The following is a 26,175-nucleotide window of genomic DNA, read 5'->3' on the forward strand; positions in this document are numbered from 1 at the left end:
GCGGCGGCGGCGGCGGCGGCGGCCACGGCGCAGACACACGCCTTCCCGCCGGCGCGCGCCGGGGTAGAGCCGGCGGCCGGGCGGCCGAGCCATCCCCGGAGCCGCGCGCGGGGCAGGCAGGGCCTCAGGCTCGGCATGGAGCCGGAGATGCGGGCGGCGGCGCTGGAGGAGGAGGAGGGCCCCAGTGCTCCCCGCATCTACAAGCAGCGCGGCCCCTACAGTGTCCTCAAGACGTTCCCGAGTCGGCGGCCGACGCTGAGCAAGCGCTACGACAGACCCTCGCTGCTGGAGCCGCCGCCGCCGCCGCCGCCCTTCGCGCCGCTCGCCGCCGTGCCGCCCAGCAGCAGCAGCAGCAGCGAGCCGCCCTTCTCGACGCAGCCGCCGCCCGGCTCAGGCCGGGGCCCCGCCGCCGCCGCCGCCTCGTCGTCGTCGCCGTCGTGCACGCCCGCCGCGCCCCCGGGACACCCGAGGACTCCGGCGCCGCCACCGCTGCTCACGGCCGCCGCCGCCGCGTCGTCGTCGTCGTCCTTCGCCGCCGTCGTCAGGTACGGCCCGGGCTCGGCGAGCGGCGCGGGCGGCAGCGGCGCGGGTAGGGACGGCTCCAGCCTGGAACTCAGCGCAGGTATGGACTCCGGGACGCCAACTTGGCGGCGGAGCTCGGGGACGGGGGGACCGGGGCGGGACCGGGGGGGGGGGTGGCGTGGGGACAGGGGAGGTGGAGTAGCGGGGGCGTGGGGACCGGGGGTTGGGGTGGCTTGGGGACCGGAGGGTACGGAGATGCTGTGCACGTGAGTCCCCCGTGGGCCTCCGGAGCGGGCTGCGCTCGGGCAGTAGTAACTTCTGGAAGATTCCCCGGCGGCGCCGCCGCGGCCCGGGGGCTTCCGACGGCGCGCGCGCCTAACAGGTGGCTCCGGGGCGCGGGGGACTGGGCGAGCATCGGGAGGACTGGAGGCCCCGGAGGGTGGTCTTACTGGGGAGGGCACAGGCCCGGGGCGTGGGGGGTGGGAGGGGACGGACGACGACTGCGGGCTGTGGTGACTCCTCAGAGACGCCCATTTTACTCCCCGCCACTTCACTTACCCCCTCCCACGCCACACTTTCTTTTCCCGCCACTCTGTGTGCTCGCCCTTAGAGGTAGTTCTTTGCCTACAGGCCCTGGAAGGTCCCCGCCCCCTCGGGAAGCCCCAGGCCATTTGGGCCCTTCCTGGGGTCTCTGGGTTTCTTTTTCCTCTGTGCGCTCTGGTTTTGATGGCGCGCGCGCGCGCGCGCACACACACACACACAGAGACACCCGTGCTTTATCCGTGGCGAAGTCACATAGGTCTCCCACTCCAGTCAGCTGTGGACATAGTGCTCTGTTGGGTTGGGGCACGAGGGGGGGGAGGGGAGAGAGGGCGGCGGCAAGGAGGAGGAAGAGGGAGGGGTCTCTTTTGCAGCCTGGGATTCCAGGGCATTTGCAGAGCAGAGTTGCAGTGCCCACCCTGTCGGTGAGACTCTGGATCCTGTGTCCCCGAGTGGGTCGCCAGCCCAGAGGTTGAGATTGTTTTCCCCTCCAGGGAGTGTGAGAGAGCACTGTGCAAGGTCTGCACCCAGTTTCTGCTCCTGAAGGAAGGACACACGGCCACATTTATGGCCTCATCGGAACTAAAGTTCCTGCTCAGGCCTTTCAGGGCACTTAAGAAAGAGCCTCCCAGATTCCAGATTGTCAGCGAATCGAAGTCTGTGTTGTTGTTGTTGTTGTTGTTGTTGTTGTTGTTGTTGTTGTTGTTTTTCTTTAGTGGCAAGAGTTGGCCATTGTCTCTGAAGGAGTTATAGCCGCCTATGCTAAAAGCTCTGCTGTTTGTCAATATTTTGACACTCGAAAGATTGGTTTGGAGGGGGAAAAAAATCTAATTACAGGTTATAGTGACTTGTTTCTGTCATATCCTCTGATTTGGAGATGTTAGAGATTCTGAGTTGGGATTCTTGGGCTTTCTGCTTTACTGCTTCTGAGGTGATTTCTTGTCCCCATTGCCTTTGCCCTAGTATGCCGTTACGTTTTTATATTCATTGTTCGGCTCTCCAGCCCATGTTCTGTTTGGTTTCTGGGTTTTTGTTTTGTTTTGTTTTGTTTTGTTAAACAAGGTCTTGCTGTATCTCGAGCTGGCTTGGAATGGCTCTCCGAGGCTTTCGTGTGTCAGTCTCTAGACCACTTCTTGAGTGTGCCCCTTACCCCAGCTCAGCCTTTTCATTTCTGTGTTGTTTTTTCAGCAGCGTGGGTCCTTTTTCCCATCTCTCCCATCTCGCACTCCTGTATAATGTTGGTTCCAGAGGAGCCCCCCTTTCTGCCTGGTTCAGGCCTTGAACGTGCACTTCTTTGAAGCTGTTGTCTTTCCGTCTTTCACTTCCTCGGAACTCTGGGGTCTACCCGGCTCCTTAGCATTTTCATCCACCTATTGCTTTTCCCCTGCCACCATCACGGTGTTACTCTGCCCTGCCTCAGTTTCTTTCCAGCCTTTCCATGGCCGCTCTTGTTCTAGAAATTTCCTGTCATCTTTCCTTCATTTGTTAGCATGTCTCTGTCACAAGGAGGAAGCCATTGTCACTGAATCTGAAGATAGGAAGGGGCTTTTTTTTTTTTGGCTGGCCTTCAAACTTTCCAGTACCACCAGTTGTCTCAAGGCTGTTCTGGTTGTGTGTGTGTGTGTGTGTGTGTGTGTGTGTGTGTGTGTGTGTGTTTGTGTCTGTGTGTAATGGGGGTAGATTGGTTGTTTATAATGGTTGGTTTTTGTTAGTAAGGTCTCTAGGGTAAGGCCTATAGGATGTGAGTATGGGGCTGGGTGCCTACCTAGCAGTGGTGCTGAAGAGATGGAAATTGGATAGATGGTTTCTTCTGTGTGTCTCAGAGAATGTTCTGGGTGGGGCGGGGAGCCATAGAAATTAAGGTAATATTAATCACCAGTGGACAGACCATCTCTCAGCAGGCACAGCAATGTGAGTGGCCGTAAGAGGGACAGCCACATGGAGAGCTGATTGGTTCTTTTAGGGACTATAGTGCCACTTTGAGCCAATGAGTCTGTGTGTGCTCACCGGGGTGGGGCAGGTGGGGTTCTGCCTGTTGCGTTCTCTCAGCGGGATAATTGCAATGAGTGTTCAGGCCGCCTTGTCAGCTGAAATAGTCACAGCAGTGTGATAAGTGAGCTCAGCACAGAGGAGATGAGACTTGACTGTCCAGGGCAAATGTGGTGAAAGACGAAAGGGTTGAAGTGAATCTTATTTGCCATTAAATGCTACAAGCCATTGAGAAAAGAAATACATGATTAAAAATAGATTTTTTTCCTCAACATTCTTAAAAATCTCATGAAGAGTATAATTTTCCCTAAAAGGGGTAATATGCCATGGTTTTTAAAAGCATAGTTTTCCTCTGTGGGAGGCTTAGAGTTAAAACCCACGTAGATCTTGATATGCAGCCTAAATTTGGCATCAGGAAATGGGAAATTGCATCTTTAAGCAGAGTACAATCAAAAATGAATTACAATAAATCCTATATAATTGCATAGGTCATTCTCTTTAATGAGATTTTATTAACCTGACTGTCAAGCTTTTGAGTCAGGCAGATATTTTATCTTCTTCAACTGATAAAAGTGTCAGCCATAAACCACCATATAAATATTCATAAATCTACACATCTGTGGCAGCCTATCAGCATCATTCTTTTGGACATTAAAAGCATTCTAATTACTTTCTGTCTAGCAGAGCTGAAATGCTGCCTGTTATAGTATGTGCTTGGCAGGCATGATTGCTTTTGTTTGCCATCACAAATAGCAGCATCCTATTTTATATACCGATGGTCCAGAAAATATTCAGGGATTGACTGAGCAGGATGAATATTAGGAGGCACCACCTGCTTTTGATAGCACCGAGTATATTAACTCATCTGTTAATTTTTGACACATCATTGATTTATTTATTTAGAAAAATTGCATCCTGTTTTGCTGTGTTGATGTTTGCCATTACGGGGGGTGGGGAGAATTGGATGGCATTTTTTTTTAAAGACATCCTTCATTGATTTAAGACGATGGCGCTGTTTTCCAAGACACTCTAATTTTCCAGCTTCTGTCTGCTGTACCATACACCATGAAGTCCTCTTAAAAAGAAGTTAATGTTTTAAGGGAACCCTCTGTTTTGAGCTAGCCAGAAGTCCTTTGGAAGACGTAGTGTGTGCATACAGAATAGGCCGCTGAAATCTTTCTGCCTCTGCGTTTTTAACATTAACATATTTTACCCTTGGCTGAGCTAAAAATCAAAAGGTTACTGCTAATCTCCAGTGCTGTGATCTCCCTCTCAGAGATGGAATTCTCTGAGGGGTCGGCTGTGCTGGGCACGTTCTGTGCTCTGCTTTCCCTACAAAGAAGGCCGTCACAGCAGAGAGGAGGCGATGTCTGCCTGCCTGCTTCTATCCCTCCTGTCAGTCACTTATCAGATTTAGGGTGGATTAAAACCGCAGCGCAGAAGAATTTCAAGAAATGAGAATCTTAATTAAAAAATAAAATAATAATAATAATAATGAGTTTAGACTTTGGAATCCGGGTGGGCACAGTTCGCAGCACAGTGTTATCTCCCAGTAGGCCGCACTGTTAAGTCACATTGCGTTAGTGGTCAGCCAGAGGGCTGTGGGATTGTGCTTTATTAACATTGTGTGGGAGTCAGGGAGAGGCGGTTTTTAAAAGTCCGTTTGTAGACTTTGTGCTTCGCTACGTGTGAGGCACTGTATGACAAGAGATTTAAAATAAATAAATAAATAAGAAAAGGAAAACTTCCCACCTTCACGCGTTGTTCAGTTAAGACTCCGGGTCCTCAGTCATTGCTTATATTCGTAGGGAGCAGACATGTGTCTCTGAGTGGTACCCGGCTTGCACACCTCCTGCGTCTCTGGCTGCAGTCTGCCCAGGAGCTGAAGTGCTGCTGCCTGTCGTACATAGGAAATGAAAGAGGTCCCTCCCTCTAAGGGCGATGGTAATATTTCCATCACACTTTTTTGTATGTTGGTGTTAAAATATACTGCCCAGATTTTTCAAGAGTTTGAAAGAGGGGAAAAATTCAACCTTAAAGGTTTACCATTGCTCTTCTTCTGTAGATCAGTTTTGAGAGCAAATTCAGAATTGTGCCCTTTTCAAATCTGCAGGCAGAAACTATTTTGTGATCATCACTAATTCTCTGGTTTCCTGAGTATACTTTAATAGATTATCTTCATAATGTAGTATATTGCATAATGATTTTTTTCTCAGCATGTTATGAGTTTATCCTTCAATTAAGAAAACAAATCACGCTTGTCCCTAAGTCAGATTTTTTCCCCTTAAAATCTATGCTGTAATGTGATTCATCAATATGATTAAAACTACTCAGTGTTGTGTAGGACACTGAACAATTGTGTTTGAGCGGTTCTTTCCAGTCAGTTCTATTTTAGCCTTTCCTTTTTGTATTCATCCCTTTTGTCAAGGTTATGTTAAAGGTGTATGGGCTGTAAATCAATTGGGACTGTGGTGCTTAAAATGCAAACAGTAAATACAATTTAGGGTCTTGTGTGGGATTATAGGATTAAAGTGAGTGAAACTGCTTCTGTGCTAGAACTGAGCATCCCCACTCAATACCATCCTTTGATTTTACTAATAAAAGAACAAAAACAGGGAGGTAAAAAACACCTCTCCACTTGTGTGGTTCAACTGTTTGCTTCCTAGTTTGGCTTAGGTCAGTAAAGAAATGGTACCCAAGGACCTGTAGGGCTCAGGGCCGAGCTGCAGAGCAGGACTCTGTGTCTTCATCGATGTACAGGTTTGAGTTCACGGCTTTGAGCTGAGCGAGCTGTCTTAGTTTGGGTTTTATTGCTCTGAAAATACACCAAGACCAAGGCTAGCCTTATAGAGGACAGCATTTAACTGGGGCCTGGCTTGCAGTTTGAAAGGTCCCATCCGTCATCACCACGGTGGGAAGTGTGGCAGCATGCAGACAGACATGCCGCTGGAGAAGGAGATGAGAGAGTGTGTTCTGCATCTTCATCTGAGGGCAGCCAGAAGACTGGCTTCCCACAGGCCACCAGGAAGAGGCTCTCCTTCCACATGAGCATAGGAGACCTCAAAGCCAACCCCCTCCCCCACCCCCGCAGTGGCGCACCTCCTCCAACAAGGCCACGCCTCCTAATAGTGCCACTGCCTATAGGCCACTGAGCCTATGGGGAGCCAAACAATTGAAACCACCATGCGAGAGCCGCCTACTCTGTTTTATCTTCACTAAGTTAATCTGCACTCCTGAGCTCTTGCACCATGCTGTGTGCTTTTAGCTAGATACCTCAGATGAGCAGGGGCTAGCATAAGCCTTCAAGAGGTTTCTGGAAGGATTCCTAGGTCTTGACCTTGTCACAGGAGAGTCTTAGGAAGGGTAGGGTAGGGTGGTAATGCTCTCCAGATAAGGAAGTGGACTGGAGAGCCGGCTCAGTGGATAAAGTGCTTGCCTTGCAAGTGTGGGCCTCACCACGTCAGACCTCTAGAGCCCAGGTAAAGCCAGATGCTGTAGTGCAAGTCCGTAATCCCAGCACCCTGTACAGCAAGACAGGAGGCAGGAGCAGAGAATGTCTGGGCGCTGTGGGGCGAGGCTGGCATGTGAAGTGATGACACAGTTCAAACAAGGTAGAAGGTGCTGACGCCTGAGGGCATCCTGTGACCTCTATAGGTGTGTGTCACAGTCACACACACCCCTCCACACACAGATGATTTTTTTTTTAAAGATAAGAAAGTAAGGAAGTGTACCGAGAAGAAAACAGTCTGGAACTTCAACCCCTCGAAGGTAGTCTTATGCCCACCCCCAGCCCTGGCCGGGTAAACCTGAAATTACTATAAAAACGAAAGACTCTGTGCTCATAGGTGTCACCAACACCATTCAGTTGGGGGTGGAGGCAGAGGTCAACCTCAGGTCTCTTCCTCAATTGCACCATCCTATATGTTTTGAGAATTCACCCGTGTACATATAATGAAACATGGCCACATCTGACCGCCTCCCAGCTCCTCCCTGTACCCTGACCCGCGTGTGCGGCCCCCAATTTAGTATCTGTTTTGTAATAACCCACTAAGTCCAGTTAGCATGTGCATGGGGGAATGGCAGTCCACTGGAGCATGGGCGACGTACTAGTGGCCACTCCCCCCCCCCAAAAAAAACCCCATTTTCCACCAGCTATCAGTTGCCAATAGCCTCTCAGTTAAGGATGGGGCCTTTTGAGTTAGGCAGCTTTTATATAGACAATATCCTGAGTTTTTGTTGTTTGTTTGTTTGAGACAGGGTCCCTCGCTGAACCTGGACCTTACTGATTGGCTAGCCGGCAAGCCCCAGTTAACTTCCTGTGTCTGCCTTCCCAGTGCTGGGGTTGTAGGCATGTGCTGCCCTACCTCTGTCTTTCTATTTAGGTGCTGGAAATGGAACTCGGGTCCTCGTGCTTGTGGCAAGCTCTTCGCTCGTGAGCTGTGTCCCCACCCTTTACCTTGTGTTCGACAAGGTCTCACTGATTAGAAGTTAGGCTAGGCTGGCTGGCATCCAGAGAGCCCTAGGGTAACCCTTCTGCCTCAGTCTCCCAGTGCCGGGATTACAAACACGTGTCCCCACACGTGTCTCTATATGGGTCCTTGTGGTAGCGTGACGAGCCCTTTACCCAAGAATCTGTCTCGCTACCCATCCCTCAGTGGGTGTATTTGAAGCACTGTCACAGCCTAACTTTCCCATCCCAGTGTCATCTGTAGTCCTTTCCTGGATGGAAGAATTTTGGCTCAGAATCCCCCAAAATGGTAGAAATGTATAGGCTTGGGAGATGGGTAGATCAGTGTACTGGGGGCAGTGCTGGAATTTCTTTATGTCTTCCAGAAGTAATTGAAACAGGACATTTGGACCGCCCTCCCTTAATACATACTTACTTCATGAAAATGTGCTAAGAAAAAAACCACGGTAGACATTGAGCATTAGACCCAAGTCTCCATGTCGGCCTCTGCCTTGCCCCAACCCCATTTTTCCTGAGAAAGGGCCTCGCTGTGCTGCTGAGGCTAGTCTCCAACTCCTGGGTTTAAACAATCCTTCTCTTTGGCCTTCTGAGTGGCTGTGGCGACGCATCTGTATGACAGCTCATGGACAACACAGACTGCTAGAATTGTGCTCTCATCCATCACACAGGCTGAGGTTTCCTGGACGGTTTTTACGTCTGTCATCTCTACCCCAAAGAAGACCTCAGACATCTCACTACTTTTTACTTACAAGAATCCCTCCCCCCCCCCTCCCCTTCTCAGAAAGAAAAAAGAAAACAGGCAGTATTTTGTCTGTTACTGTTAATCTGGGAAAGGGGAAAAGAGGTCTGAGGGGCTGTCCTGCTGCTGAGCCAGCCCTGCAGTGTGTCACTCTCCGCCAGTGACACCTTCTCCGTGGTGTGAGGGGAGAGGCAGCCTGTTCCCGTCTCACTTAAGGTGCCTTGGGACAACAGTAGATAATGCTTTCAGGATTTGGGAGTTTTTCCTTTTGCCCCTGGAGCAGGTTGACTAGCTTTCCTCTGCCTTTCACTTTCTTCTGCTTGGTGGTGCTTAGAGTTCAGGTGTGTGGGCTTCGTGGCACCCACGCATCTTGCCCTTTTAGGAGAGTTGACAGTCCAGTGCAAATGGCTCTGAGAAGAGAAACAACCCGTTTTGCTGCTGCGTCTCTCTGAACACTGGCCTTGACAGGAATTCCAGATTAGGGAGACTATTGCGAGCAGGTGTTGGTGACACTTTGGTTTCATGTTCATCCTCTGCCTGCAGAGCCCTGTGGGTTGGCTACCTTAGATTCTAGTGAGTTCTTCGCAAGGACTTATCTCTCTGCTCCAGTTTGTGTACGTGAGCTGCGTGGTTGTGGCAGGGATCGTGTCAGCTGATGAATAGCAAGGGCAAGAGGGCACTCCAGAAATAGCAGCCATGACTGCACAAAGGCCTCCTATCAATGAGGAATCGCGTCTGCAGTGGGTGGCTCGATTCGTTAGCGCTAAGGATATTAGTGAAGCCAGGGGTGTGGGTTCAGACCTGTGAGGGCCAGAGAGGGGCATCTTCATAAGGTTCCTGGCCGTTTCTCAGAAGTGGGGGCAGGGCCACCCAGTGGTCACAGGCAAACACGGAGCTGTGTGTCATTTCCGTGGTGGGTTGGGAGGTGAAGCTGGAAGCGGGGCGCCTTGCTTCTTTCGTGCCGCGCGGTTGGTTACTGATGTCTCTCCTGCTTCTTTCCAGAGAGCCGGATGATCTTGGATGCCTTTGCCCAGCAGTGCAGTCGTGTTCTTAGTCTCTTAAATTGTGGAGGAAAACTTCTGGACTCCAACCACTCCCAATCCATGATCTCTTGCGTCAAGCAGGAAGGCTCTAGCTATAACGAAAGACAGGACCAGTGTCACATTGCGAAAGGGGTCCAGAGTCAGACCCCTGACAACATAGACATAGAGATGCAATATATGCAAAGAAAACAACAGACTTCTGCCTTTCTGAGAGTGTTCACTGACTCTCTCCAAAATTACCTGCTCTCGGGGAGCTTTCCGACTCCAAACGCCTCATCAGTCAGTGAGTATGGCCACCTGGCAGATGTGGAGCCTCTCTCAACCTCCCCAGTGCATACATTAGGTGGCTGGACCTCCCCAGCGACCTCGGAGTCTCATGGTCACCCATCCTCCTCCACGCTGCCGGAGGAGGAGGAGGAGGAGGAAGAGGAGGGCTACTGCCCTCGGTGCCAGGAGCTGGAGCAGGAGGTTATCTCTCTGCAACAGGAAAATGAAGAGCTCAGAAGGAAGCTAGAGAGCATCCCAGGTAAGTGTTCACACCACGTGCTGCACTCGGTTGTCTCAACTCTGCCTCGGTACGGATGTGTGCATAGCTCTAGTGATGGGGGTAAGGCCAGGATGTGTAAGATGCCCTTGGCTCACCCAGACCAGGCAGGAATCCCAGGACAAGCACTGAACTGTCTTGTCTATATTAGCTTCACGTTCTTGATTCAAGCCCTGAAGCCCACAGTCTTCATGAAGGATGTGTCTATTGGTATATAAGTAATTCCTATATGTGATGCCTTGGCATTGATGCGTATGGACTGCTAGGAGTCTGAGAGTCATTTAAAGGTGGCATTCATTTATTTATTTACTTATTTATTTATTTATTTATTTTTATTTTTTGGTTTTTCGAGACAGGGTTTCTCTGTGTTGCCTTGGCTGTCCTGGACTCACTTTGTAGACCAGGCTGGCCTTGAACTCACAGAGATCCGCCTGCCTCTGCCTCCCTAGTGCTGGGATTAAAGGCCTGCGCCACCACCACCCAGTGGTGGCCTCTATTTAAATATGGCCTCTGCATCCTCCCATACAAATGCAAACAAAACCATCTTTGCAAGAGCAGGTTTTGGTACTGAGTGAAGACATGCCCTATTCTGGCCATCTCCTCCCTGTCCTCCCTTGCTAACTTTCAGCAGGCGGTCTCTTCAGCATGCAGCCCCCTCCCTCCAAAGTTAATTTAGAAATGGCAAACTAGTAAGTCAAAAGTAATTAATTAAGCTGGCCTTACACTGTTTATGCCCTGGTGTGAGGCAGTCCTCCTAAGCATCCTCCATTTTTACAGGATTAGAGTTGTAAGTTTTCTTATGAAAAAAACCTCTGAGCTTTTGTTATTAATGATTTTTCCTCTGCTGTTAAGAAAAGTACTTGGGGGCTAGAGAGATGGCTCAGCAGTTCAGAGCACTGGCTCCTCTTCCAGAGGACGTGGGTTCAGTTCCCAGCACTCACGTGACAGCGCACTGTTGTTTATGACTCCAGCTCCAGGGCCTCCAACACCCTCCTTGCAGGCAACACACCCATGCATATGAAATAAAAATAAACAAAGCATTTTTATTAATGTAGAAAAAAACAAAAGGTACTAATTTCACATGTATCTTTGAATTCATCTCTGGGGGGGACTTACATTATTAGCTATAGAACAAGATCTCTGAGCTTGTTTAATCATGTGACCCCCCCCTCAAAGATGATAAGGTCAGGGCCACACCCCACAAACCACACGGTTATGGTTAACCACATACTCAAAAAGCTATATTCATATGTTCAAAATAAAGGAATTTTAGAATTTTAAGACTGATAAAATGCATACGAACATAAGTTATATCTTGTGCTTAATCCTGTTTGTGTGTGTGCGTGTGCACACCAGCAATATAATTGGTGGCTCGTCTAGAAATAGGAAGTGCTGCAGTTAGCCTTCATCTGTTTGTTGGGACACATTGGACAGAAAGCCAGAAACAAATGTTATGATTGTCCAAGCAGAGCCAGGTGTGGTGGTCCATATCGGTAGTATCAGAACCTTCGAGGTGGAGCCAACAGGACCAGAAGTTCAAGGTCATTCTCGGCTACCAGTATTTGAGGCCAGCATAAGCTATGTGAAAACTGTCTCCAGAAAGAATATAAACACACACACACACACACACACACACACACACACACACACACACACTCATAGAGTTGGCAAATAAAAGTCAACCTGCTTTCCGTCTTTCACTAAAGGACTTCTCCGAATGGAGCTGAGATTCAGCTCAGAACATGATGGGACCTGTCTCAGGAGAGACAAGAGAAAAGTAGATGTGGGGTCAGGAGAGTCGGGATGTCCTTCCGAGCCAGGCTGCCATGCCTTCAGGAAACATCTTTGAGAACCTAGAAGCTGTGTGCAACCACACTTCTTACAACGTCTCCCTGTCCCCCCAAGTCAGGGAGGGGTGGTCACGGCTGGCGCACCGTGATTCCACACCTCTGCCAGCCCTGCAGATGCGGCCCACTCGCCATGAGTTGACTTCCAGCAAGTGTCTTCTTCCCGGGGGAGAAAATAGTGTCTCAGAGATGAGAGCGGCAGAGACTGACACCAGGCCTTCACAGCCATGACCAGCAGCCTCTGCTGGCTTAACAGCCACTCTTGGCATTCCTCCTTGGCCTCGTCCTAGGCCAGAGTGTGGGAAGAGGTGACACAAATCCTAGTCCTAACCAGGTGTAGCATTCTTGACATATAAATTTAGGGTTCAGCCAGGTCAGGTGTTGATGTCAGGGATAACTCATTGGTGGCCTGCCACTGTCTGGACGCCCAGAAAAGTGAAAAGAATATAATTTCTTGAGCACGTATTTATTTATTTATTTATTTATTTATTTTTAATGTGCTTTGGTGTTTGCCTGCATATATGTCTGTGTAGGTACCAGATCCCCTGGAATTGTAGCTACAGACAGTCGTAAACTGCCATGTGGGTGCTGGGAATTGAACCTGGGTCCTCTGGATGAGCAGACAGTGTTCATAACCTCTGAGCCATCTATCCAGCCCCTCTTGATGATCAGATACCGAATGATACTGGATGAAAAGGAGTCTAATGGTCATTAAAGTTACTGTGTATGCCCCGGACCAGTTGAGGGATTTTCCATGAACCTTGAACCAGCAGCCGTTTCACACAGAACTGGGATTGTGTTGAGTAGGATGGAGAGCCAGACATCTACACAACAGTCCCAGCACTGAGGCAGCTCGCTCTTAGGACTGAGTAAAGCTGTATTGAGCACTTTCCATTTCCATGTCACCGGAAACACGGAGGGTGGGTATCTTTACAAGGTGGTAATGTTATTTCCTTTGAATATATTCCAAGAAGGGAGGTTCCGGGCCATACCGTGGTGCTATGCTTAATTTTGTTAGAAACCTCCAGCTGGGCAGTGGTGGCGCACGCCTTTAATCCCCGCGCTCCAGAGGCAGGTGATCACTGTGAGTTTGAGGTCAGCCTGGTCTACAGAGTGAGTTCCAGGGACAACCAAGGCTACACACAGAGAAACCCTGTCTTGAAAAATAAAAACAGACAAACAAAATGAAACCCCCATACTCTTTGCTTGCAGAGGACGCCCCTCTTTATTCACACCAACAGTGGACATCATCGTTACTGTCTGTGAGCTCATGACTTTATGGTGTCCTTTCCAAGTCTTATAGATGGCAGTGGGCTTCTGAATGTGGGTAGCAGCGCACCTGGCTCTTCCTGTGTGTGTGGAGGGACGAGGACAGGGGAAAGGAGGGTGTCCCTTGCTGTCCTGTAGTGCACATGTGGGCTAGGCTGGCTGGTCCACAAGCCCCAGAAAACTGTCTTTCCCCACCGTGCCCAGCCTTTTACATGGGTGCTAGAGCTGCAGCACCCATGTTTGGTGCTCGTGTTTGGAAGGAAAACGGTTTACTGACTGAGCCAGCTTTCTCTGGTAGGAATTGTATAGCTTATGGTCTTAACTTAGGTCTTCTCTGTAGTTTTTATTACTTATGGTCTATGAATTGGTGGTTTTATTTATTTATTTACTTTTTTTTTTTGGTATGGTGTAAGTTTTCAGTCTAATTTCTTTTTCTTTTTAAAAAATATTTATTTATTTATTTAGCATGTGAGCATTCGGTTTCGGGGGCTGGAGAGGCGGCTTGGAGAGTGAGAACACTCGGTGCTCTTGCCCACGTCAGCCATCCATTTCATGTGACAGACCAGGAAGTTGGGAGCTCGGAGATGCAGGGTTATGGAGTCCACGCCTTCTGACGTGGTGTCCAGTTTTGTAACCCTCCACCCTGACGTCAGTTCTCACTGCCAGGGTAGCCAGCCATATTGTGTAGTCACCACATACCCTGAATTAGCCAGTGAGTTAGTGAGCACTGTGGTGTTTCGTCTAGCTGAAACACAAAGCACAGGCACTGTGAAGGCCTACCGGACGGCGCCTTCAGCTAATGTGTGTAACCTCGTTCCTTTTGTGCATAGGATGTTGGCACTTGGTACTACAGTGAAGGGTCATTTTAGTAGTGAAATCACAAACAGAAATATAAGGGACGACCCTAAGTGAACTGTGACAGGGACACTTGTTTCCAGCATAAGAGCTGGGACACTTGTGAGGCAACTGACAAATCCCAAACTGCTCTGCACAAGTCTGCAGACGGCTTGCAGAAGGTCCGATTTGGGGAGTTCTAAGCATACCTTAGCAGGGACACAGCTTGCAAATAGACAATCCAAGTGGGAGTTGTGACTCACTAAGCTGCGGATACGGGAGCTAACGCTGCTAGTCCCTGGTGTTGTCAAGGGCTAAACAGGTAAATCGCTACTGCCTTTTAAAAGAAGAAAGAGAAATCGTTTCTAGCTGTTCGTAGAGCATGTTTATAATCCATATACCAAAAAGGCTGAGGCAGGAGAGAGTCCAAGACCCTCCTGGGATATGCAGCGAGATTCCATCTTGTCCAAGAAAGAACAGAGAGAGAGAGAGAGAGAGTAACCGTTGTGTGCCTAGCAATACAGAAACTTGAGGTGTTTCTCCACAATGTAAGCCATGTCTGACGTCAGAAAGGAGCCGCAGAGCCACAGATTCATGGTCCCTTACAGTCGGCCTTCACTTCTCTGTGGTCCTATTTGTTCAGGGGAGATAGGGTCCTGTGCAGCTGAAGACAGCCTTGAACTCCTGATTTCTCCTGCCTGGCTTCCCACCAGAGCTGAGATTACATGGCAAGCACACCTGTGCTTGGCTTTCTTCCTGAGCATTTTTGGAGATCCAGCCTTCAGTGCCCATCGTACACCAAGTGTCCAACATCATTAGACGGTTTTGACTTGGGAAATCAGATATTTGTCTTAACCCCCTATTCTTTCCACCCCAAAAATATGCTGTCCTCCAGAAACTCAAATGCATTCTTCAGTGTCCGGTTCAGGCAATAACACTCTTCATGAGAGAGCCTTCCCAAAGTCCGCACACACGCCCCGCGTGTTTCTGATGAAGTTGTGTTCAAGCCTCTGTTTACCTTAAGTGAGTCTGTGTCTCCTGATGTCCTGAAAAGGTGATGGCGCTTGAGGGCAGGTGAAGCCTGTCATCCTGATGTCCCAGTTCCTGTTGAAACCAGGCACCAACCAGACAACTATAGGAGACTTCAGACTTAACGCTGGTCATCTGACTTGAGATATTTCCATTCAGGAACTTACGTCACAGAGACTATATGACTCGGCTGCTTGAAGATTATTAAACACAACAGATAGCTGGGGTTGTCAGCAATTAAAAAGCCTCAGCGTTTCTATACCACCTTTTTTGTTTGTTTTGTTTTGTTTTTCAAGACAGGGTGTCTCTTGTAGTCCTGCTTTGTAGATTCGCCTGCCTCTGCCTCCTGGAGTGCTGGGATTAAAGGCATGCGCCACCACGCCCCGCTCTAAAAAGCTATTGAGTCATATTTTGAAGAGTTTGAAGCTGTTGACTAGCCAGGCAGATAAAACAGTGCTCGAGGGAGAGAGAGAAACTAATCTAGATGTTGGCTGGGTGTGGCAGCACAGGCCTTTCATCCCGTCATCCAGGAAGAGGAGGCGAGGGGAGGCTAGCTCCTGATCAGCTCCACACTCCCTTCCTGCCTCCACCTTTTTGGTGTTTGGATTATAAACGTGCTCTACCAACATCCAGAAACATGATTTTCCTTTCTTCTTTTAAAGGGTAGTACCGATTTGCCTGTTTAGCCTTAGATAAGTGATACTGGGAGGCATGGGGGTTAGTCCCTGTATCTGCAATAATATCAGTGAAAAATTATCACTAAAAATTATCAGCTGGAGGCCCACTTGGCCTTAATATGGGGAAAAACTGTAGTGGTTTGCTTGGAAGAGCCTTACATGGGAACTGTTCACCGTACGGGCGCTGGGAAGGCCTCGGAGAAATGCGCTGGAAATTCACCAGACTGCTACTTTGAGCCCTGGTAACTCCCAGCAGGCATTGCTTCTGCTTCTCATTGCTTCAGTTGGTCCTCACGGTAACAACTGTGCGGTAGGTGGACGCCCCAGTTTTATAGCATTGCTAACAGGAGCTCAGCGAGGTCAGGGAACTTGGCCAGAATTGAATGGGTGATGTCAGAGGCAGCGGGTACCCAACAGTTACTGTAGAAGTGTTAGTCTGCCTTTATCTTCCGGGGCTGGAAGGACCCTGACCGGGTAGTTAGCTGTTTTCCCCAGTGGAGATGGAGCAGCCTTAGAGACTAGGTAGGGCTGGAGCAGGGGTCTCTGCTTTTTTCTCCCCTCAGATTATGTGGTGAGCATTATAATGCCATGTTGTTATTTAGTGGGAAGGAGGCTAGAAACATCGGTGCCGTGACAGGCACTAGATGCATTTGGCTTCTTCTGTAAGCTCCCTTTCTTTCTTGGTGGCTTCATGAGACAAGATGCTGCCACTGTTTGAACTTGTGAAGGTTTCCTTGTTTCCCAAGTGCTGGCTTTACAGATGTGCACCACCACACGCAGCCTCGCCTTCCAGCAGAAGCTTCTGTATTTCTCTCCGTTTTCCCACCACAGCAGAGTGCACAAGGGAAATGAAGGCTAGGGTCGAGGTTTCTCACCAGCCAGAGTGGGTTGCTTGAACTCCTAATTTGCCCAAGGATGCAATTCCATGTAAGGCCTCTGGGGGAGTAGTTGTCTCCTCGGTGCCCTACTGGTATTTCTGGGAGCTATGAGCCCTAACCTCTTCTTGTAGGCCATAGGAACACACAGGCAGCGTGGAATGCACAGGTCCCTATCTGCAGGTGTCATGTCCTCACTTGGGAATTCCCCTGCTGCCCATGAGCTGTACATTTTCAGAATGAAAGGGCAGGAGGTTTTCTGTTGTTTCCCGGCTCGGCCTGCACTGGATCCTGGGCTGGCCTAATGGTATAGCAAGTGGGGCCGGCTGCCTTAACTCATCTCTGCCTTACTCACCATCTCCATTTTCAAGACTGACTCGGAGGAGGGCGGGGGAGGTTGTTGCTGTTTTCTTTTGTCTTGTTTCCCAAAGTTCCCAAAGAAACCATTTCACTTGATTCTGTAGCTTCCCCTGTGTACGTCGAGGCAGGTGTCCACAAAGGTGTCAGCCAAGTGTTCCTCTCCTCAGCCCTAAAGGGAATATCTGGAGGCCTCTGTCTCGGGGGGCGTGGCAAGGGGGAACCTAGGAGGTTGGGAGGAGGGGAAGAAGCTCGGAGGTGATTTCAGTTTGTTTGTTTGTTTGTTTAATTAAAAAAAGATTTTATTTATGTTTGTGTGCACTTGCATGCACACACTCCGCGTGTCAAGTGCATGTAGGTGCTTGTATAGACCAGAAGAGGGCATTGGCTCCCCTGGAGCTAGAGTTAACAGCAGTTGTAAGCTGCCCCAGTGTGGGTGCTAGAGCCAAGCCCGGGTCCTATGGGAGAGCAGCAGGTGCCTACTTAAGCCTCTTGAGATAGTTGGTTAGTGGTGAGCACCCGACTATCAACCCACTTTTGGGTGGTTGGTGAAATTAGGGGCACCTGACATCTTACCCTCCCCCCACACACACACACAAATATTTTTGTTTTTTCCAGACATGCTGTTTTGTGTTGGCAGCTATTCCTGGACAGGGGCTCATCCTGGAGTGTGGTTGATACACCATTGGAGAAACTGATTTTCCCTTTCCCAGCAGGCATCAGTGGCAAGCAGCTTGTTGGTTTTCGTCTTCGTGTTGAATGCTAGCTAACTTGCGCCCTTTCTGTTCCTCCAGTGCCCTGCCAGACCGTCCTCGATTACCTGAAGACCGTGCTGCTGCACCACAACCAGCTCCTGCCGCAGCCCGCTGACCAGCCCACCGAGGTAGGAGCCGGCCTCCAGGAGGAAGGGTGCAGGCTTGCAGGTGGAATTCGCCTCAGGCGCAGCCTGCTAAATGGCTTCCGGTCTCTGTGGAACAGACTGGCTGGCCAAGCAGGTTGCTGACTGTGAGAACTCAGGGGGTCTGTTACTGTGGGCACATATTCTGTGGGAAAGGATCATGTACAGATTTAATTTACAAAGATTCATCTGCACTTTGAAAGGTACGACTTAAACTTCATAGACAAGTCTTCCACTCCTCTGCTGCAGGGAATGCAGGATGAAGACCTGGTACACCCTGTCCCTCACTCTGGGGTGTCTAACACCAGCACTCTCTGGGGTGTCTAACACCAGCACTCTCTGGGGTGTCTAACCCCAGCACTCTCTGGGGTGTCTAACACCAGCACTCTCTGGGGTGTCTAACCCCAGCACTCTCTGGGGTGTCTAACACCAGCACTCTCTGGGGTGTCTAACACCAGCACTCTCTGGGGTGTCTAACACCAGCACTCTCTGGGGTGTCTAACCCCAGCACTCTCTGGGGTGTCTAACACCAGCACTCTCTGGGGTGTCTAACACCAGCACTCTCTGGGGTGTCTAACCCCAGCACTCTCTGGGGTGTCTAACACCAGCACTCTCTGGGGTGTCTAACCCCAGCACTCTCTGGGGTGTCTAACACCAGCACTCTCTGGGGTGTCTAACACCAGCACTCTCTGGGGTGTCTAACACCAGCACTCTCTGGGGTGTCTAACACCAGCACTCTCTGGGGTGTCTAACACCAGCACTCTCTGGGGTGTCTAACACCAGCACTCTCTGGGGTGTCTAACACCAGCACTCTCTGGGGTGTCTAACACCAGCACTCTCTGGGGTGTCTAACACCAGCACTCTCTGGGGTGTCTAACACCAGCACTCTCTGGGGTGTCTAACACCAGCACTCTCTGGGGTGTCTAACACCAGCACTCTCTGGGGTGTCTAACACCAGCACTCTCTGGGGTGTCTAACACCAGCACTCTCTGGGGTGTCTAACACCAGCACTCTCTGGGGTGTCTAACACCAGCACTCTCTGGGGTGTCTTAACACCAGCACTCTCTGGGGTTTCAGCATTGTACCCCAGACACTGCACACAGCTGTTCTCTTTCTCTGAGGCAGCAGAAGCAGCCAGGCTCCATCGTGTAGAGCAATTGTCTTGACGCTAGTTTTATGTTCCTGTACTCACGGCTTTAGGCTTTAGAGCTTGGCTTGGAGTCTCCCTTCCTCGCCTTTGTGCTTGCTTCCTTCCCTCCCCCGCCACCTTCTGCCAGCACCCTCCTGCCACACCTCTGCCAGCACCCTCCTGCCACACCGCCACACATCTCTTAAACCCTGCTCCTCCCGCTTTCCAATGATGGTTAAACATGTCTAAGACTGGCCTGGTTTGTACAGGCTCCACTCTGTTTCCGTTGCCTTTCCGCCCTATAATCTCGCTACCCTCGCCACTGCCAAGTGATCTGCAGGAGGCCCCCCTGCCCTGGTGCCTTTGCAGCCTGAAGCCTCAATCTCTCACTGCCCCCATGGTCTGTGTCAGCGCTGGCTCTGTCCGTCCTCCATGCTCAGTCTTCTCCATCCACCCTTCCTTAGCCACGGCCTTCCCTCTTGCTGTGTCTCAGCCAGCTGATGCCGCCCTTCCTGCCCTCCTCCTCTTCCCCTTCCTCCTTTTCTTCCTCCTCCCCCTTCCCTCCCCCTCTCTGTCACACGAAGGCTGAAAGGTCCCCACAGCTCAGTTCTGCATCACTGTCGCTTGGGGTGTCCGTGGGGTGCCTATGTCCTCGTGCACTCAACCTGTGCTTGCATTGTCCTTCTGTAAAGGCTCCGCCACGCCAAGGCAGAAGCTCCTGCCCTCTGCTGGGTTTCTTCTTCCTACCAACTTTCCATCTTAATTTTCTCCTTTCTGGCTATCCTATGCACTCCTTTACCTCGTGCACTTTGCACAGTACAAAGTTGTCTTTCTAAATTAAAGATCAGGCCTAATGTGAAATCCATAATTGAAGACCACGTTTGTTAACTTGACATTTTATGGTTTATACACGAGTGAAATGCACACTTACTCCAGGACGTGACTGATTCCCTGTCTCTGCCTCTGCTCCTACAGCACATTTGAAGTCAAAATCAGAACTGGCCAAATTTGTAAGGCCGTCCCTGTGAACTTCCATTTGGCTACAGTGTTTGAAGACAGGCTTGTTTTCTCTGTGACTCAACAATAGCCTCGGGCTGGTAACCTGCTAGTGGCTAACTGACTTGCATAATCAGTCTCCCCAAAATAGAAAGAGGGCCTGGGAGGATGGCTCAGCTGATAAAGCGCAGGTGCTTACCTGTGAGTGGGAGGACTTGTTTTACCGCCAGTGGCAAGCCTGGAGTGGCTCGTGGTGGCATGCAGCTGTAACCCCAGCCCTGGGGAGGTAAAGGACAGGCCTGATAGCAGCCAGCCTGGCCAGTTGGAGAGCTCTGGGTTTAGTCAGAACTCTGTCTCAAAAGTTAAGGTGGAAAGACCAGGTGTGGTGGTGTATGCCTTAGGCCTTTAATCCCAGCACTCAGGAGGCAGAGGCAGGAGGTCTCTGTGAGTTAGAGGCTAGTCGGGTCTACATAGTGAGTTCCAGGACAGCCAAGCCTACAAAATGAGACCCTATCTCAAAAAAAAAAAATTAAGGTGGAGAGTCATTTAAAGAAAACCCCAATCCTGCCACCTTTCTTCCTCATGTGTAGGCATAAAAGTGCACTCCTACCCCCACACACGAATAGATAAAGACAGGGGTGCCTGGTTTTCCTTGGATGGGGCTGTTTAAACTTTATTGCCTGTCATCATCATTATTTTTTTATTTGTATTGTCATTTCAGGCACCTGAAATTTTTCTCATTTTTATTGTTTATCACATTTTATTTCTTTTTAATTATGCTAAAACAGATTTATAGCTCTCATCCATCAATCCACAGGGCATTCTGAGTTGTGTTTGGGGCTATAAATTACTGGTTCTCTTTCTTCTGTTTCTTGAGGTAAATTACTCCAAATGGTAATACTGCATTTTATGAGACCCATGTTTTATGTTGAACTGTGGCAGTTTGGAATTGCGCAGGACTTGGTGATTTTCTCAGAGATTTGAAAAAGCATCTGTCTTGGATCGTCAGCTCACCTGGTCACAAAGACCCTGGTCTTGAAGTAGTTTAAGGGCCCAGCTTTCCACCCTACCCCACCCCACTCGGGGTGTGATTCTCTGGAAAAGGATACAACCTGGGTAAAGTAGAGCCATAACCTTTCCTTGCAAGTAAGCGCCCCAGCCCCAGGGAAGCACGTGTTGTTGTTGTTTGTTGTTGCTTACCGTTCAGGAAGTGACTACAGTTTTCTTCTAAGGACACCAATGCTAAGTGTGTCCACCAGGCTATCAGAGAAGGGATTTTTTTTTTAACCTTGATTTTTTTTTTATGTTTCATGAATAGGTGTTTTGCCTGCATATAAATGTCTGTGCACTATGTGCCTTTGGTGCCCACAGAGGCCAGAAGAGGGCATTGGGTTTCTGGGACTGGAGTAACAAATGGTTGTGAGCCACCCTGTAGGTATAGAGAATTGAACCCAGGTCCTCTGGAAGAGCAGCCGGTGCTCTTAACTACTGAGCCATCTCTCCGGCCCCTGGTTTTAAATTCTTAACTACAAAATACCATTGCTGGGCATCTCCCTTGTGCCTGTCATGTCAGTAAGCCTTGTACTACATCGGTCACTCACCAGCGTACTGCACCTGCTGTGTGCTGGGCCCTGTCCCCAGCTCTGGGAGCAGATGATTACAGAGAGCATACAAATCCTGGCCTCCTGAGAGCACATTGGGAGACAGACAGACACCTTAACCGAATCTGGTAACCTGTAATTGTTGCTTTGTCAACTCTTCTGAGGCAGGATCTCACTCTGTACTCACAACTGTCCTGGATCTCACAGTATAGCTGGAACTAGCTTCAGAACCCTGAACAGATCCCTTTCCTGGGGCCCTGGAGTGCTGGGTTACAGGTGGGCGCCATCGTGTTTGGTGGCTATGGTGTCTTGGTCCTGTTTGATAGGAAAGAGCTAAATTTGAGATAGTCCCCTCCCCAGGCTGTACCCATGGCCCAACTTTATAAGTGCATTGTTTTGGTTTGTTTTTGTTAAGGGCTTTTGTTCGCATGTTTGTGTGTGGACCATGTGTTTACTGGTCCTCTCAGGCCCTGGGCCTAGAATTACAAATGGTTGTGAGCGGTCACGTGAATTCAACCCAGGCCTTCTGGAAGAGCAATTAGTGCTCTTAACATTTGAGTCATCTCTCCAGCCCCTGGCTTGATAATTGTACTACCTGGGGCAAATGCATCAGACCACCCATTAATTGTCCAACAAATAGTACAGCTGTTATTAAAGGGCTTCTGGGAAAATGCTTTAGAAGGAGTCGTTCTTGGTCATTTTGGGGTCCACCCCCCCTTAAGCCCCTTTCTTTTCTGTCCATGAGAAGCAGTGGGTTATTTTCCCTTCAGCATCAGCCATTTCACTTAAGAATCGTGTTCTACAGCCTGGCTAAGCGTCCGTCACACTGGCCTGCCTCCCTCATTCCTTCCTGCAAGCACTGCCCAAGGCTGCACTCACACTGCGCTCTCACCACCTCCTACTTTCAGAGGGGCTGAAAGATCCTGTGGACCCTGGGCTCCTGCTGATTTCCGGCTGATTTCTGGTCACTTGCGCACGGGGCCTTGTACGCTTCCACCTGTCACCTACCTAAGGCCAGTGTGGTGCGGTGGCCTATGTTTTAACCTCAGGTGCAGGTAGCTTTCCCAAGTTAATAAGACATCTTAAAGCTGGTCTGTCTAAATTCAGTGCATAAACCGTAGCCTCAACTGCCTTTTTTTCTTAAAGGAAACCAAGTCACTTTGTCACCTTCAGGAATGCCGTGAACGTCTGTGTGCACTCTGCAGTGGCTATTTCCGAGTCAGACCCTTTCCCGATCCCCTGCTGGCTTTCACACCAGTACCTTCCCCGCAGTTAAAGAAGCAAGCACTTTCTGAAATAAAGCTCTGTCAGACCCAAACGGTGCCAGATTTATGACTTGTGGTAAATTTTCAGAGTTGTAAAACTGAATGAGTTTCCTTTTTTTTTTTTTTTTTTTTTTTTTGGTACACCTTAATTACTGGGGAAGAAGTACATTAAAACTGAGATCATGGGTTAATTAATTTGTCCTGGACTGTAGAATTTTATGGACAGCCAGAACTAAAGTAACAGTTGCGTGGGTGCAGTTGACTAAACATGGCTTATAAATGTTAAAGAACCCCCAGTAATTAGTCCCGCTGCAGCTATTTAGCTTGGGAATTTTACGGCAGACATAAATTATGAAGGTGAAAAGAAAGAAAATTTTTGAGTTGACACGTTTTGCGTCTGCAGAAGCTACAATTTGAGAAAAGCTGTTTTGCATTCTTTTTTTTTTCTTTTCAGTTTTCTCCTTTTAAACCCACTCGTTTTATGTTTTCTCTGTAACACAGTGACAATCATGGGTTGGGTGCCTTAAACACAGGTAGTGCCTATTAAAATAGCCCGCTGGCGCCATTCCTCTAAGAACTGAACTGCCAGAGGGGGATGAAGGGACCTGTTTGATCACACTCTTCAAAGTAATCTTCGCATATTTAATAGATTGAAAGAGAAAGTTACAGGTTATATTTAAATAGTGTTCCCTGTCATTGGATCTTGACACATTTTAACCTACCTGTTAAAATGCGAGTTATAAATAGCTCCCCTTTCAAAGGCGTTCATTATACCTCATTGGCTCTTGTTATAGAAAATGCAAATGTAATTTGAAAAGTGCCCATTCTGAGTGTGAGCAATTACTTCTGCTCTTCAGTGCCCGGTTCATTGTCAGCAAAGCCACTTGGTTAAAAAAGCATGTTTGCCTTTGAAGTGGAGATGACTTTGGCTTCTGGCTGGCTGGCTCCGTGGGTAATGAGAAAATATTTTCCTTTTCCAGGGAAGCAAGCAGCTGCTGAACAGCTATCCCGTCTACATAACGAGCAAACAGTGGGACGAGGCAGTCAATTCTTCCAAGAAAGACGGGAGGCGGCTCCTCCGCTACCTCATCAGATTTGTCTTCACCACCGACGAGCTTAAGTACTCATGCGGCCTTGGGAAAAGGAAAAGGTCAGTGCAGTCAGGAGAGACAGGTCCCGAAAGACGCCCTCTGGATCCAGTTAAAGTCACGTGCCTCCGAGGTACTGCATCCCTCCCCTCAGCGTCCGCCATCTGTGACCCCATTTCACTGCATTGGCTGTGGCTCCCCACACAAGTGTTCAGCCGTTACTGTGTTTTTAGTTCTTTTTTTTTTTTTTCCTTTTTAATCTTTGCACCAAGACCTTCTAAGGTTCATGTGGCCCATCTGCTTGGTGTTGAGAAGCTCTGTAAACGATCCTTTGCCTTAGCCTTGTTCTCATTTGAGGGCTCAGAGGCCTCTCATAGCACCTCATACTCCACACTTTCAGGTCAGACCTTCTTCGCGGCCAGAGGAGGCCGCGTTCAGCAAGGCAAGAGCACAGGGGGCAACACACAGGGAGAGAGGATGTGCCATTCTGTAATTTGGTGACATGGCCCTCCATCTGACTTGCTTCTTTTGGAGTACTTGCAAAGCATACCTGAAGTAGACTTTACCCATAAAACCTTCTGCTTAACTAACGCAGTTGCATTGGTATTTGGTGGCTGCTTTGGTCCCCAGTTGCAGGTCAGGAAGAGGTTGCAGAGCTGGCTGTGGATGGAGCAGGTTCCCGCACACACAGACAAGTAGAAACGTGGCAGGGCCACCAGAACACTGTCCCGGAACGTAGAGCAGAAAACACAGCAGAAGGCGCTGCACAGTTCAGTCCCAGTTTTATTGACTAGAAAAACATGTTCATTTAGTCTGCATAGGAATCCAAAGTTTGCATATCCTTTGACAGTTGGAAGGCTTGTCTCTGTGCCCACCTCAGGATGTGGCCTTCCCCTAGACACTTGAACTCCATGCCCCCTGCTGCCCAAAGCTCACCGGTCCTGTTTGCCGGGCGGCAGCGTGGCTTCTTTGGCTCACCCCACAGATTCATGTTCAGCGGGGATTGGCGGCTTGTTGCATGCATGGCTCTCAGCCATTCTAGGTGATTCTGATGCAAGTGACCTGTGCCTGGGGAAGCCACTGTCACAAGAATACCAGCATTAACTACTATGAGTGCCATGACATCCTGTGGACAAGTCCAAAAAGTCCACTTAACTCAGCATGACCAAGCTGACGGAAACTTCTAGAATCTATCTTATTTAGCTACTTGACCGTAATACATCATCAAAGTTGGTGACTTGGGCTTTTTATTTGTACAGCCAAAGTAATAAAAAAGTTAAGCCACCTGTATCCCTTCTCGGGAAATGGCTCTCAGTAGGCAGAACACTCGCTGTGCAAGCTTGGTTCTGAGCTCAGATGGCCCAGGGAAGAAGCTGGCCGGAAGGCCGGACGGCAGTGGAGGGGGGCACGCACCTTTGTTTCCAGCAGCAGGTGCTCCCTAGTGGCTTTAAGGCTTTTGCTCTTGCACATGAGAACACTGGTGTGGGGTAGGTGGGGTGTGCTGAGTGGCCCTGTCATGGCATCGCACTGCGTCTCCATGCTACTGTTCTAACAGCGCTTCTGGTGTAGGTTACGTTGCCTCCCGTCACGTCACCCGAGAGCCAGCTGTTTCCTCTTTCTTACTGTTGTTTGTCTTCCCACAGAATTCATTAGGATGCACTGTACCTCAAACCCTGATTGGTGGATGCCCTCGGAGGAGCAGATAAACAAAGTGTTCAGCGATGCCGTGGGTCACGCCCGGCAGGGCCGCGCTGTGGGGACTTTCCTGCACAACGGTGGCTCGTTTTATGAAGGAATGGATCACCAGGCTTCCCAGGATGAGGTCTTCAACAAGAGCTCACAGGACGGATCTGGGGACTAGCGGACAGGGCCTTCCCACCCTCGCAGTGGTGTTTTTATTTTTTGTTTTAAGAGCTCCAATTGTGAATGTCCATTTTCTTGTCACCTTAGAGTCCAAAGCATGTTATTCCGTCATACTTTACACATTCTTGAACTTAAAACCCTCTGACCACTGCCACAGTTCCCAGATGGAAATCCACTTTAGGGTTTGGGGGGGGGGTGGGTCTTGGGCACCTACAGTGGATTTTGGGTGTATTATGTCACAGAGGAAAGAATACAGTTTACATGAAGTCACTACTAGCTAGACACTGAGGGTGTCTCCTGTCCCAGATCGTCAGGTCAGCCTGGCCTCCTGAGCAGAGCTGGTCTCCAGGGAAGGCTCAGTTTGTGTTCCTGCACATGGGGGAAGGGACAAGCGACAGCATTTTCTCATTTAACTCAAGTAAATTCCCTTTCGATTTTCCAAAAACTTGAACTCGGAGTTCTCGGCAGTGACACAAGACAGAAGCCACTCTTGGCAACGTGAAGGCAGAGAGCAGAGGCCATGTCTCTAGAGGGTGGGTAAGTGGAGGTCAGGTACTTCTCTGTTACCTTACAGACAAAAAGCAGACTCATCTCTGGTCACA

General features: G+C 49.4%; 1 protein-coding gene across 2 annotated transcripts; it reads left to right on the plus strand.

Moving 5' to 3' along the window:
• Window positions 1-127: 127 nt before the first annotated feature.
• BEND4 (BEN domain containing 4) lies at window positions 128-25,647 on the plus strand. Of its 2 annotated transcripts, none has more exons than XM_084799090.1 (5): window positions 128-622; window positions 9,261-9,827; window positions 17,528-17,616; window positions 23,603-23,843; window positions 25,354-25,647. In XM_084799090.1, the coding sequence occupies exons 1-5, from the start codon at window positions 136-138 to the stop codon at window positions 25,569-25,571; spliced, it is 1,602 nt and encodes a 533-aa protein (XP_084655216.1). In that variant the 5' UTR covers window positions 128-135; the 3' UTR covers window positions 25,572-25,647. The 2 variants fall into 2 exon arrangements, with proteins under 2 accessions (XP_084655216.1, XP_084655217.1); XM_084799091.1 differs by having other exon boundaries at window positions 23,603-23,772; window positions 25,354-25,497.
• The last annotated feature ends 528 nt before the right edge of the window (window positions 25,648-26,175 follow it).

The sequence above is a fragment of the Acomys minous genome (genome assembly GCF_964271855.1).
Source record: "Acomys minous genome assembly, chromosome: 10".
In the NCBI taxonomy this organism is placed as follows: domain Eukaryota; kingdom Metazoa; phylum Chordata; class Mammalia; order Rodentia; family Muridae; genus Acomys; species Acomys minous.

Coding starts and splice junctions, on each gene's coding strand:
- BEND4 (XM_084799090.1), top strand. CDS start 136: ATGGAGCCGGAGATGCGGGCGGCGGCGCTGGAGGAGGAGGAGGGCCCC. Junction 623..9,260: donor CAGCCTGGAACTCAGCGCAG/GTATGGACTCCG, acceptor GCTTCTTTCCAG/AGAGCCGGATGATCTTGGAT. Junction 9,828..17,527: donor GAAGCTAGAGAGCATCCCAG/GTAAGTGTTCAC, acceptor CTGTTCCTCCAG/TGCCCTGCCAGACCGTCCTC.